At 47.0% G+C, this 14,899-nt stretch overlaps 1 protein-coding gene across 7 annotated transcripts in view; it reads left to right on the top strand.

The window, feature by feature from the left end:
* LOC119441915 (uncharacterized) overlaps positions 1 to 14,899 on the top strand; it is a 130,183-nt gene that overhangs the window by 84,951 nt on the left and 30,333 nt on the right. For 4 of the 7 annotated variants that reach the window (XM_049661724.1, XM_049661722.1, XM_049661721.1 and 1 more), the window contains exons 4-5: positions 3,355 to 3,441; positions 6,082 to 6,167. The exons of 2 other annotated variants lie outside the window; for them this stretch is intronic. In XM_049661724.1, coding sequence (XP_049517681.1) covers positions 3,355 to 3,441; positions 6,082 to 6,167 — 173 coding nt within the window. The remainder of the gene's footprint in view (positions 1 to 3,354; positions 3,442 to 6,081; positions 6,168 to 14,899) is intronic. One more of the 7 variants, XM_049661723.1, reaches the window with a different exon arrangement.

Raw genomic sequence — 14,899 nt, forward strand, 5'->3', positions numbered from 1 at the left:
GGAACCCACCTAGTGAGTGTGAGAGGTGGCCCACTCAGGGCTACCTCAAACTTCCTCCGTGTACTTGAAATAAAGTTTTGAGACAGACAGCACGTTGTATGTGCGTCCCTCGCACATACAGCATACCGCGCGGCGACGATTTGATCGCCCTTGGACTTTATACGGAACCTCACGCCGATGGCGACAGTGGCGGCAGAAATCCTCTTTTCGTGTCCATATAATTGCTATCGCAATAAAAGGAACGTGTAGATGTAGCTAAATTAGTGCTCTTGACTTAATGAAGTCCTAACAATGTCTTCGCTAGATTTCAGGCATTGCCAGAGCAGACTTCTAGGACTTCACAGTCTTTGATGCATGTTTTCATCGGACCCGCCATGGTCGCTGAGTGGTTATGATGTTCGGTGCTGAGCACGAGGTATCGGGATTGAATCCCGACCACGGCGGCTGCATTTCGATGGCAGCGAAATGCATAAAACAAACGTATACTTAGATTTAGGTGCAAGTTAGGAACCCCAGGTAGTCCAAATTATTCAGGAGTCCCCACTACGGCTTGCCTCAAAATCCGATGGTGGCTTTTGCACGTAAAACTCCATAATTAAATTATGTTTTCCTCAGACTACCACACACCGGCGAAGGTTCTTTAAGGCTATAAGCATCATACGCGGACCTCAAGTTCTTTGTACGCATCCGTCTGGCGAAAAATTTTGGAGTTTCGCCTAAAAAGCCGAAACATTGATTGTGATAGGAAATTATTAAACAGCTAAACGCTGTTTTATCAGCTCTATACAGTGCTGTAAGCATTCTATTACTAACTACATTAACAAGCATGCAAGGTGTTACGTGCGCAGAAGCAAACATGAACACATCTCAGTTGGTGTCTACGGATGCTCGCTGTCAGAACGCTAGCGTGATGAAGAGTGGTAGGAGCGGAGAGAGAATTCCTCTTCGTGCAACCTCTCGCTTCAACGCGAGCTATGCGCGTGAGAACACCGCTCAGACGAAGCCATCAGCTTTCTCACATCGGCTAGCCTTCAAACCACCACTCAACCACCGTAGTCGAAGTTGAAGAAGAGATCCGCACTAAGCTGCCCATTTCCATCCACCCTCAAGCACATGCACGTCCCCCTCCCCGCGCCGCCCCCCCCCCCCCTCCTCTTCCTGCCTTGCGCGCGCGACATGACGCCACGCATGAAGCCAGCACCCTTCCCGGCTCACCTTCACAAGCTTACCCTTGCACTTTCAGGCTATGGCGCTGGGCTGCACTTTTCTCGCAGTTGTACTTTATACGAAATATCACGGTGACGGTGAGGACGACGGCCACGGCGGAAATTCGCGTGGAGTTTCTACATATTACTAACGAACAGACTGGATAAGCGCTGATTACATGTTCGCGTAACAGTGGACGTGAAATCGCAAAGGAAATACGAAGTCGGAGAAACGTCACTTTGATAAATGAGCGTTCATTCAGGGGCGACCGTAAAGTACGCGCGCGCAGCTGTCTAGACATCCCGGTCATCACAATCAGCGAAGGCATAGAAATGGTTGAACAAACTAGCACAAATGGAAATAAAATGCGTGCAAAACTACCATTACGAGGTGTTTAGGAGGGCGCCTTATTCACCGAGCTTCTGTCGTTGAAGTGGTGCCTATGACTAGCCATAAGACGGGCGCTCGACTCGTTATAGCGGCGATTGTTGTCATGACTGCCTCACTCTCGAATGCTCGCCACCGAGAAAAAAAAAATTATTGAATTATAACCTTGTGTTTTACATGCCATAATCACGATACTATTATGAGGCACGGACGAATGGGAGACTTCAGATTAATTTCGAGCACCTGAGATTCTTTAGCACCCACATAATGCATGGCACACATGTGCTCTAGCGTTCCGCTACCATCGAAATGTGGCCGCCGCGGCAGGTATTGAACCCATGCCCTATAGGCTCTTAGCTACGGCGGCAAGTTGCTGGCCAGTGAGAGAACGCTCTCACGCAAAATATTTTTGGGACTACTGGCACAATGTATCTGGCAGCCGGTCACCTTGTACTGTTCTTAAGATTTACGCTAGTTATTCCTCAGAAAGAGATGTATCCTGCTTGAATCGCCATGGAGGACGTCACTGATATAACTCACACGCAGACACGGGTGTACACAGATGCAGAAATTAAGAGGAAATATTGTAAGGTTGAATTAACAGTGAAATTTCTGCGCGGTAACTTAAAACACTTGCTGCTTCAGTTTAGTTGACACTTGGAATAATAAAAAAGAATCAGAGCCTTTCTACTACCGTGAAGATTGAAGCCAGCGAAGCTGTGACTATGGTGGGTTCGCTAAAGTGAATATTGCTATAGTGAATTTATATATTATCATTATTGACTATATTCAGCGTCTTCGGCATGTTCGTCAAAGATCAAAGACACCGGTGTCTTGTTTTCGCCCGCCGCGATGGCCAAGCACATGGAGCCGAAAATTGTTGATCTACTTCCGGTCTATCTATCTACTTTTGTTGCCGGACGCGATCTCCTAGAACCTAGCCGATAACAGGTTCGATGTATAAAGGAAGGTATTGACCAAAATAGTGTATAATTGTGCCCCTACTCCGGTTTACCAAATAAAGCGAAGTCGACATTCATCGCTGGACGCCTTTGCAAGCCGACCTGATAAATGTTTTGAATATGCTGCATTAGGAAAACGCGTGATTATTGGTGAGCAAAAATTATACTCGCATTGTCCAGTGAGGTGTACATTCAATTGGAAAAAGTTTTGTCCGTGCTACCTTCGTGTGCCTGTGATATGTTAAGATGAGCAATGAATTTTTAATAAAATTTTTGAGTTCATGCCCAGGAATATTGTATATAAGTGCACAGCTCGCCTGTTCGATGTGGTAAAAGCGTCAGATAAGGTCAACGCTTGTCAAAGATGTCCTTCCTTTTTTTTACTTCCACCCTGGTCCTAAACAGATTTCCGAATCCTCGAACCAAGCAGCCGAATTCTCGAAGTGACGCATATATTTCACGGAGTGAATTGCCAAAGTTTACTTGTAATTTTAACTGGGATACATAGCGCTAAAGCGACACATGGGACAAGGAAGAACAAGGAAGATCCCGTGTTCTTCCTTGTCCTTGTGTCGCTTTAGTGCTATGTATCCACGTTAAAATTACAATGACCTACCAACACGCCCAAACTTCTTTCCCTGCCAAAGTTTTCTTGCTTGTTCTCTTCTTTCGCTAATAATATCTATGGCATCATTATTGGCAGGAAATTGTTCTTACGATAAATGATGGTGTAAGACCTGATTGCGAATACGAGCCCAGATATGCAGTTCGTTGCACGTTATCTTTCATTTCTTTTCAGGTGCCGATGGTGAGCAAACGGTGAATTTCATATATACCAACTACAGGAATTGCGTTGTAGCCGCCTTCCCTTTCAAGATGAGACAAAGTAAGAATCCATAATTAACTAGGCTAATCGGTACATTGTGTTCATTGCTTAACAAGCATCATGTAGAAGTGGCATACACCATTTCATTCCAATCATATGAAGCCAACAAACAACGACCTCAACGAAATCATTGGAGGTACTAAAATTGTGCTTATTGAATTGTAGAGTTAGTTAAGTGTAATGATTAAATATTGCGATGGACTTCATATTCCTAACCATTAAAAATGTCGCATATTCTACCCGAAAGGTAAACCGTTGATTGCCAAAGCGAAAAATTAGACAGTTATATAATGTAAGGTTAGTAGCTTTATAAGGTGCATAAACTGCTATAAACATTCGCCCACTAGCTAAATCAGCAAGCACGCTGTCACGTGCGCACAGACCAGCAGGAACACTTTTCAATCGAAGACCGTGGACGCTCGCTGTTAGAACGCCGGCGCGTTCTTCTTCTTCTTTCTGGGGTTTTACGTGCCAAAACAAGTTCTGATTATGAGGCACGCCGTAGTGGAGCGCTCCGGATTAATTTTGACCACCTGGGGTTCTTTAACGTGCACTACAACGCAAGCACACGGGCGTTTTTGCATTTCGCTTCCATCGAAATGCGGCCGCCGTGGCCGGGATTCGATCCCGCGATCTCGTGCTCAGCACCACAATGCCTTAGCTGACTGAGCCACCCCGACGGGTACACTGGCGCGATGAAGTTAGATTTCAAGTAGCAATATCGTCAAGCTAGGGGCGCTATAACGTAAAATGATTCCAAACTGTTTTGATTCCAGTTTCTGCAATCAGCCTCCATGATTGGTCAAAACATTTTCGGGCCACTCCCAACTTCGCCTGTCTGTCACCCGACGTCACGAAAACCGCGATAGCTCTCCATCTGATATAATGTGTACACACTGATTATGCATGATTAAACCACACAAAAGAAAAATAGTCATTCCTGATTCGACTCTTTTTCACCATTAGCCCAGTGCTATAGTTCCAATGTTTTCTGACTACGCCCACTTCACCTGTCTGTCACGAGACCTCACAAAACCGCAATAACTAACCACGTCAAAGTGACTTGTACGCGAAAAAATACGCCATTAATATGCCGAACAAAACTGAAAATTTTTCTGAATAGCCACAGACTGCCCCGTTCCGAAAGGCATAGAAGATGGCTGCCCACCGATCGGTCAGGCCCTCGCTACTCGCACCTGCCGGTGAGCGCGTATTTATTTGCGCATGATAAACCTTTTTGTGTGGCAGTAAAACGTTATCGAGGCCTGTCGGCATCCATACGACAGCGTTCTGCCAACTCTTCCTTGCTGAGGAACCGTTTTAGCGGCATTCTTATCCTTCCGTTGCACGCCGCCGCGATTTTCGACCCGCCACCACAAGCTATGTAAGGCGAAGGGGACCATTCGGAGAAACCGGCACCACCCTCTTCATGCGGTTATCTATTTTCACTGTGCTGGCTCGGCCCCATGGAAATCCTCTCCACTAGAGCGTGCTCCTCGTCTCTATCAGATAAGAAAAACCGCTGAGTGTAGACAATGCTATTGGTTTTGAAAGCGAACAAAGGTGGCCTCCTATGAACGAGCAAAGTGTTTGATTGGGTTGTTCAGACAATGCTGCGGGTCACCGCCCGATGCTTGCGTCGGTGACGTCAGCAGTTTGACGTCAGCAGTTTTGGAATCATTACGTTATAGCGCCCCAGCTGTATATAAAGTGCAGAAAAGAATAACGTAAATTTTCTGCAAAGATGGGAGTTCTATATTAAATGTATGCGCTTTCGAATGGCCCACCCGCGAAAAATTCTATTTAAGAGGCGGCCTAGCTTACCGCTGCAAAAGTTTTAAGTTTGCCCATTATTTGCGGTAGGATGGGACAAGATCTGCGTAACCATCTTGACAAGCCCGCCCACATTTACATATGCAGCAGTCGGCAGCGTATTCAAATATATTAAAATCATATCATAATCCGCTTGGTCACATGCATCACAAACAGCAACTTAACAGTATGCACAGTATACATGATCACATTTTACTGCGTAATCAAACAAGCAAATCTAACGGACATGAGGAAAAATTGGAGGACGCTTAAGCTTCGTCTTTAAGAGTGGAAAGCGATAGCTTTCAAAGACCCTGACTGCTTCTCTCTTTGCCAGGCAACTGCAGCTTACGTAACCGTAATGTTTACCAGGAAACGCTGGCGGCCAACGCTATGCACGAAAGTGAGCTGTCGGGTCAAAACACGGCCTCTTGCTTTAGTCGATCTCCGAGATAGTGCACAGGTGTGCCAAAAATATGCATCATTTTTTAGGTTTCTGTTATTGTTTCGCTCTTTATATTTCAGTCTGAGATTTAACACAAAAGGCATGCTCTATCGGTGTTTTGTTTTGTCATTCTCAATATTCTGAGCAATAACTTTGCCAAGAAAGTAAGGCAAGGTACCAGCAACTTTAGTAACGCTGTTGCGTTAAAAATACACGTACTGAGGGTGCAAGAAAAAAAAAACACGGGAGTAACCTGTGATAACGCAGAGTTCACGTCTACGTGTGGTCACCAGTTCAATTCTTTACATCGTGCAAGAATTTTGATTTTCTGTTACGCTCGAGCAGCACTCACAGCGGTAACTACTTGTTTTTGCCCTTTGCAGGCTGCGGTCTATGGGTCACCAAGGATGCAATACACAATCTCCCGCAGGAATGCCTTGACCAGTTTGAGGACAACTGCGACATGGCGGTAGCGGTTTTCGACGACGAAACGTGCAAGGGCGTGTTGGACAACATCTAACGCACTTCTGGAGCGTTTGGTCATTTGTACCAAATATTAAATTGCTCCTTCATTGAAATCTAATGTGGCTCGTAATTTATTTATTTCTAAACCGTGCACCCCTTCTCGTAACAGTCCAATCTCCCCTCCCCCGTACGAAAGAGAGATGACAAGCATATCCAAGCATTGGAATCTAAATGATCCGAAGCAGCAGTAGTGCCGGCACAACGACGTTGACTGTACTGTTACCTGTCTGCGTTGCAAGGTTGAAGTAGATGTACGATGCTTATGTAGAGAAGAATTCTGATGAGAGGTGCATGGAACAGCGTAGTATCCCGCCTATATAAATAATGTAATACATTGGGCATTCGTGTTACTGTGGCACATCCATTCGGGGGGATGGGCCAAGAGTGGTTGCATACTTAGTGACCAACGTTATTATTGAAGAGGATAAATAGAAAACTATAGGGAAGCTTGCGTTTTCCTGGGTATAGACGAAGAGTGGGACTGCTTGACGTCACCTCGTGTATACTTGGAGTGGCTGTTCTGCGTGTGCCACGCAGGCCTCTGATTTTTTGTTCTCAAAGGGAGTCCAACTGGTGAACATCCATCGTAGGCCGTTAGAGCTTCCCCATCGTTCATACAGCGCTGATCTGGCGCCAGGGAATTACCACACTTGTGGCAGTTCAACTGAAGCAATGCGTTGTCTTTGGTTCAAGTCAGATTACGAGGTCCAGCTAACGCTGCGGACATAGCTTCGTGAACAACCAAACACCTCTTCGCGGATAGGATACAAAAGCTTATTGCACAATACCCAAAGTACATTGCCATGTAGAAAGCATAGATGAAAAAACTGTAATAATAACGTTATGTGAATATTGCCTTTACTGTTTCGTTCACGCTCGTCTATCTACGACATATCCGGTCTGGAAATGATGAATGCCAAAACTGAAGAAGAGGCAAAGCTTGAAACAAGTTTCGTCACCGTCCAAAGCCTTCAAGATCTGGACACATGATGCGACCATGGCTGCGCGGCCTCGAAGCATCTCCTGCCGCTCTCGCAGTTATAGAAACACTGCTAGATAAAGAGAGGCAAAAAAACGCACTTGAGGGTTACGAGTGTGTAACGCGAATGTTTGTGTGCGAGGACGGACGAATTCAGACATGTTCTGTTTTGTGGCCTTTATTTTATAGTAGTGATGGCAGTCTTTTGATCGCTAACGTGCGTAGTTATATGCCGACTTATCATCATCATCATGAGCCACATTTATGTCCATTGCCGGACGAAGGCCTCTCCCTGCGATCTCCAATATACTGTCGTGTGCTAGCTGATTCCAACTTGCAGCTGCATATGCTGAATGTTTGAGATCAAATCGTTAATTTGGAAGGGAGGTTGATCTCGGCTCAGAGATCTTGGCGGAAATTCGTCTCTCGCACGTGTTGCTGAGACGAGGGAGGTGAGGAGGCTTATGTGGTTACTTGTAGTCATGTTGTGAGCAGATTTGGTATTTGGTGTTTCGGAACCGACTGCAGACACCAGGAGTACAGCCGAAACATCAAGAGGTCACTGTCGGGAAACTCAAACGAGAGTATCGCCTGGTGAGGCAGAGAGACGGCAGAGATATCATTCTTGAAGTGCAACCCATAGCCCACCGAGCTCTTGTAGCCGAAGGGGTTGGCCAGAGAATGTTTCGTGAATGCCTTCATTGAAGCCTGTGTCTTGATTGGTGTATTTGCTTGCCGACTCCTACACCTGGCTTCTGCCTCGGATGGTCAAACCGCATGGTCATGAACTCTCGCTCTGCGGCCTCTGCGATCGACACTGCGCCTCGAACTGCAGGGTTGTCGCGTCTACGTCGTTTTGATTGTGCTGCTGCGGCTCGAACAGATGAATAATCTCGCTTACGTCGCCGTGCTGTTGCTTCTGAGGCACTTAAGGGATGACTATTTTGACAGGCTAGGTGTTTCCGTTCCCGATATCCAGCTCACTCGACCGCTGTGGCGTGTGAGGTTCCTGCTTCCTCCATGAAACTCCGCAATTTTGTGGCCACAATCAATTGGCTTGTTAGTGGGTTTCAGTTCACGAATGGCTCACATTCCCTACGGGCAAGACCATCTGGTGATATTCAAGGGAACGGAGCTTTGTGTCCCGGTAAATTAATTGTCTTTTTTTCATTGGTAGAACTTACAGCGCTTCGAGAAACTACCTTCTAGCGCGCCGGTAATCTCTGCGCATGCGAACGGCGGCACCAGCAGGAAACTGTAGTGTTCTTGTATATGCTCCCACAGGGAGCATAGTTGCGCATAACTTTTCCGACGCCACTCGCACCGCTATTCGCCGACCGCTATCACGTGGTGCAACGTGACGTCAAATGTCCAGCTGCACTATTGTGACGCCAACTTTACTGGCGCGAAGCCGACTCGTCGTTTCCATCAGTGCCATCACCATTGCAATCAGCGGACCGTCGAGTGTACGTCGAGCGGTCGTTTCATTCATCAGCTGCTGGTTTCATGTACGTTATTCGTCAATATTAAGTCAAGGGCCTTAGTAAAGTGATACGAAACACAACATATTGACACTTGTAGTGCTGTATGACGGGGTGCAGCACACCAGACTGCACAAACCACAAGGACGGTGGCAAAGATTTTTACTCGGTGCCGTGCGGACGGACAGACGTGCGCCAGCGACTGGTATGGCTATTGCGTATTGCCGGCGCCGAAAGGGATCAGGACATGCGAGGTGAGTTCCCCTTCTTTACCCATAAAGCAACATTTATCTCGAGTAACACCCCTGTTAACACTGAGAGGCGTACGCCAGACGTGAGAGGTTGTTTACTTGTACGATTTTTTTCGTATATGTGCAGCGCGACAAAGACTCGAGACAAAGAATGAACGACACGTCTGTGTCGCGCTGCACATATACGCCACGAATGTTAACCTACCAACTCGCCCAATTAGCTATGTTGCTTGTAGGATTGTTTCAACTAGGCGGGCATAGAAGAGTTTGTTCAAAACAGAGTAAATACTAGCCGAAACAATTTTCCCATTGCATCCTGGTTTTTCTCTCCTCTGCTTTTTGTTATTTTTTGTTGGCTTTCTGATTGATGGGCTAGTGTTCATTGTTTTGGAGTAAGTGAAAACCTCGCACCCTCCCGCTTATGAGACCACAGTGATAGCTTCAGCATTTCCTGCCTGCGATATCTTGCTGGTGCGATTGGCCTTAGTCGAAATGTGGAATGTGAAATTCTGCCTGTGTGTTTAGTAAGCGCTGTATTATAGTAAATCGACATTAATGTCCAGCAGTCTCTTGTTGGAGTCGAGGGTCATCTACAGACATACAGAGGGTTGGAATCTGCACTACTTCAGTCGTTCTATATTTACAAGTCTCGCAGGCGTCTGATAGGTATCAGACAAAGCACAACTGTTGAATATTACACATGTTTCTGCGGTTGTGTTTACTGATCACTGAAACTGTTTTGTGCCGGACCACTTTACAAAATACCAGTTTGAGCTTGGCCTGCAATACAGAAAACGTCTGAAGCCAGACGCTGTTTTCTGTGGGCGGGAGTGGAATGAATGTAATGTTGAATGGTGCAAATTTTCCTTGCCTCTGATGCTTTAGGTCGCAAAGCTTTGTAAATTAGCTTTGTGACGAGAGCCTGCTTTAATGGTTTTATTGACTTGATACACTGTCTTCAAATACTAGTTCTTCTGCTCTGACTAGTGTGAAGAGATCATGAAAAATGTGTTGTCAAATTACAGTCTGCAATGTGTGAATAATTACTTTGCACGTTTGCCTTCATGATGTAATAAGTGCAGTAAAAATAACCTGTTGTTACTTTTAATCGCTTGTTGCTTTTCCATTTGCCTTGAATTCTCACCCCCAAGGCTCCAAGAACCAGTACTGTTGTTCTGCTGCCCGAAGACATTGACCATCTATTCCCTGGTACGAAATAACTTTGTTCTGGAAACTCCTGCATCTTGAATATTTTTCTGCTTGCAGATTTGATCTACGAAGCAGCTGTTTAGTCTGCGGTATGAATGAATCGTAAAATAAGCTTTGCGTAAATTGTGCGCATGTGAACATTTGAAATGCGTTTAAATCTACATATTTGCACCGCATATATCGAAAAACGTGCAGCTGCTGTGAACGACGGTTAGTGACAAATGACGCTCTGTTAACGGTCACTGACATAACTGCAGGCACGATGGTTGTCTTGGCGACGATCATTATTTGGCTCCTTTCGGCCGCCAAAATGCGCTCACGCGAGTCACCACTGTGTGTGTTAAGTTTTCTTTAAGCACCATTTATAACATTTTTTGCCTTTCGGCCTTGCCGAGGAAACTTCATATGCATGTTGAAAAACATTGCACCGCTTTTTGTTGCAAGGTACTGCGAGTTTGTTCGCAAACTTTTGATCTGTTCGAGCCACGGGCTAGTCGGGATATTATTTCCGGGAGGTGGGTCATACCCACCTATATGTACGTTCGTGCGTGTGTTTGTGTATGTGCGTGTATATATGTACATACAAAGTATAAATTTCGGAGGGTTGGAACCCTACCCCACTCCGGCTACACCGGTGGTTCGAGCGTAGCCTGCATTAAAGAGTGCCATCTTGCTCAGCGTTGGCGAACAATTGCCGCATGTAGCTCGCCACCAGCAGAGAAAAAAAAATGAAACACCAAGCGGCATTTGCCTCCTGCGCGCGTGGAGTGATTCACTGCATAGCTGGAACATAACGGCGGACCTTTGCTCAACCTTTCTCCCTGCGGGAGCATATACAGGGGCACTAGGAAACTGAGAAACGGGGCGCCGCGGGCTCTCTACCACGCCTTTCTCGTAGTAGATAAGTAGATGGAGCTGAGGTTTGAAACTGAACAAGCTAAGAAATGCCAACGCTTTCATATTACATGCTTCTAATATTCGACACCCTTTCTTCTATGTGACGCTCTTCCTATACACTGGGTAAAGCTTAGTAAGGGTGTCATGTTGACAAAAGATCCTATCTCTGGCATACATTGCTTAGCCTTTGTCCCCTTTTCAGGCCATACGAGCACTTAGGCGTTGAGGTACAGCGCCAGGCTTTGCTTCAACCTGCCCACCTAGACAACGGCTATGCAACTACTACTTCTACTGGCCCCAGGCCGTACAACACGCGAAGCATATGCGAGTTACAAAGCTCATGCTTGAAGTTAAGCGCATAATAGCTTGTCATGACAAATTTTTTACTTTACAAAATGATTTGAATAGAGGGGACGACTGTCTTTGAATGGCACTTCTGGCAGAGAGCCAGAGGCGATCTCTATCGAATTTCATGTGAAACGTATGCATAACGCGAAACGTTTTAATTGGAACAAATGTGCCAAGTCCATTAGGACATTCATCTAACAGGAGCCTAATATGCACATCTGCGCTTGAAGGGACCCGCGAGTGAAACCCTGTGTGAATGTTTGCGGCTAGCTTGAAGCAGCTGGCGTAGTTCACGGGTAATGTACGAATGTCTGGCAGACCGGCAGAGGTTCATCTTCTGTCGGGGGTTCACGTGCCAAAACCAGTGCTGATTATGAGGCACGCCGTGATGAAGGCCCCCTGATTAATTTTGATCACCTGGGGTTCTTTAACCTCCACTACAACGCAAGCACACGGACATTTTTGCATTTCACCTCCATTGAAATGCGGCCGCCATGCTGCAGTTGTTGAGAATGACATACGAAGTGGGATGACCTTCCTCAATTTTTTTGATTGGATACGCATGCATAAAAGCAGCTCTATCAAAATTTATGGGATTTGTAATTAGCTTCTCATTTATCTCAAAATAAAATTGTGAAATGAGAAATATACTTTTTGCCGCACTGTGACTGTCAAGCTGGAAGTACCCAGACCTGAACGGTCACCGGCATACGCTTGAAGATTCTGCACGGATACAAACATACAGAGATAAGTACTTGGCCCCCATAAGGTGCCTGAAGTGCCCTAAGAATGCATTAAAAACCGAAATTTGTTGTTGGAAATTAGCCCTGAGTGTTTGTTGTGCCAAGTGTGGGCAATGTATTTTAGTTGTACCGGTGCTGAAACGAATTAGGAGATGACCATGAAGGTGGTGCTTTCCGATATTTTTGGGAAAGCCGTGCAACTCTGCAACTTCATGAACGTGGCAGTTGTTCGGGATAGAGAGAGAGAAATAACATTTATTTCCACCAGTCAATTAATGCTGCAGAAGACGGTCTTCCTCCGCAGTGCCTCTATCCGTCGGCCGAGATTCCGAAGGTCTCAGTGGCAGCTAGAGCTTGGCTGATGATTTCGGTTAAGTCTTGCTGTCCAGATTGCGTACTAAGGTCTCCCAGGATTCTATCATGTTTGAGCTATCATGTATTGCTTCGCACGTCCACACCATGTGTTCTATATTCGCTACTTCATTGCAGAATCTGCACTGTGGTTTGCAGAGTTCTGGATGGAATTTACTGTAACGCGGGGTTTGGGAAGACCCCTGTCTCTAGTTTCCGCCATTCTACTTCTTTCTTACTAAGCGTGCGATCCGCCGCCGGAAAAGTCTGTAATGCGTAGTCATTTCCTGATAGGTTCTGAGTTCCTTATTTCTGTTTACGTCCTCAGCGGGTTGAAGTACACAAGATGCCGACCAGAATACGAGACCTTGGGCGACCTTGTGGGCTTCGTTTCGCCTAAAACCCTGGTGCGCGGGCGCCCACATGAGCAAATAGTCACTCCGTGGGCCCCCTCACTCCATTTAAGATATGTGTGGCGGCTGCCATAACCAGTCCTGATTCGTAGTTTTTAATGGCATTTTTGGAATCGCTGACGACTTCCTTGCCCCCTGGGTGACTAGCCGCGAGGGCTATGGCCATCCCTTCAGCCTCTATGGTGGTGACCCCGCTGAGCGTACAGCAAGACACCGGGGATGCGTCCTCCTTGACTTTTACCGACACGTGGGCAGTCCTATTTCTATATGTAGCCGCGTCCACGTGCAAGACTGTCGTTCCTGGCTTGGTATTTGACCTGCAAGGCCTTCACTCTATCCTTCCTTCTACCTTCGTGAAATGCTCGATTCATGTTTTTGGGTAGTGGCGGAACATTAAATTTGTCCCTGACGGGCTTGTTTCTATCCCGCGAACGTCTTTGCTCCTGCTTGGGCTGATATCCCAGGCTCTCTGGTACCCTTCTTTCAGTCTTTGTCCCGAGTAGTTAGTGATGCTGTGCTGTGACCGCCGCCCCAACGAGTTCCTCGAGCGTGTTAGACACTCCGAGTTGCATTAACTTGTCCGTGGACACGTTCAGAGGGAGGCCAAGCGCTACTTTGATGCCTTTCAGTATTATGATATCAATTTTCTTGCGTTCCGCTACTAGAGCACTGCACGGGCTCGGGCTTACCCGAAAGCCTGGGCCCGACCCGGCCCGTGGGCCGGGCCGGGACGGGTAGGGCAGTTCTTTCATGGGCTCGGCTCGGGCACGGCATGTGCTTTTTGATCCGGGCCCGGGCCGGGCCAAAGTTTTCTGACGCTGGCCCGGGCCGGGCTCGGACTTTCTGTTGGTCTGCATGTAACGTGCAGCGAGTTATCCTCGCGCGTCTCGACTCTGAAAAGCATGTCTTTTTCGGTTTCGGGCCCGGTTCGGGCCGGTTTGGAGCCGGGCTCGGGCCGGGCTCGGACCTAAGGTAAAGGGGTGGCAGGCCGGGCCGGGCGGGTAACGTAGATTATTTCCGGGCCCGGGCAGTGCCCGGGTCTCGCCATAAAACTTTTGGTCGGGCTCTAGCGGGCCGCCCAACGTGAAAACGGGCCCGGGCCGGGCCCGGGCTGAAAAAATCGGCCCGTGCAGTGCTCTATCCGCTACCCCTAGTTTGACATAGGGAATGACATATACCACTCTGCTGATGATGAAAGCTTGCGCTAGTCGCAGCAGATTCGCCTCCTTCATGTCGGATTTTCTGTTCGATATCGTTCTTATGAGCCGACGCGTTTGGTTCGCGCAGGTTTCCAGTCGCAAAATCACGTGAGAATTTTTGCCATTCGCCTGAATGGCAAAAACGGCCTAATACCCGAATGTTGTCTACCACGGGGACCTTTTCTCCGTAGACAAGGAAGTGGATGTTCGCCATATCGTTCCGCCCATAGCGCCTCTTTCCATGTTGTCTTAGAAACAGAACTTCCGTTTCTCAGCCGAGCACCTAAGCCCCTTTGGTTTCAGGTACTTTTCTATTATTCGTATGGCAGCTTGCAGGCATTCCTCAATCTGTCCGTCACTACTTTTACATGTCCATAATGTTAGGTCGTCGGCAGATATGCTGTGATTGATTCCTTCTATCGCCATGAGTTTCTCCGGGAGTCCCACCATCACCACATTGAAAAGGGTCGGCCATAGCACAGACCCCTGGGGCGTCTCTCTGTTTCCTAGTTATCTATTCTCGATGGATTCTTCCCCCATCTTTAGAGTCACTCTCCTATCCGTAAAGAAATCCCTGACATAGTCATATACTTTCTTGCCCACATGAAGGGAGCTAAGGTTCTCTAATATAGATACGTGCCTTACGTTGTCAAAAGCTTTCGCAACATCCAATCCAAGGATCACTCTCGTGTCCCTTGTGTTTTTATCTAGGACTTGCTCTTTTAGTTGTAGCATTACATCGGAGGCCGCCAGCCTCCACCTGAAGCCAAACATGGTGTCCCGGTACAACCCTTTGTCCTCCATG

The sequence above is a fragment of the Dermacentor silvarum genome, chromosome 2, assembly GCF_013339745.2.
Source record: "Dermacentor silvarum isolate Dsil-2018 chromosome 2, BIME_Dsil_1.4, whole genome shotgun sequence".
Taxonomy (NCBI): domain Eukaryota; kingdom Metazoa; phylum Arthropoda; class Arachnida; order Ixodida; family Ixodidae; genus Dermacentor; species Dermacentor silvarum.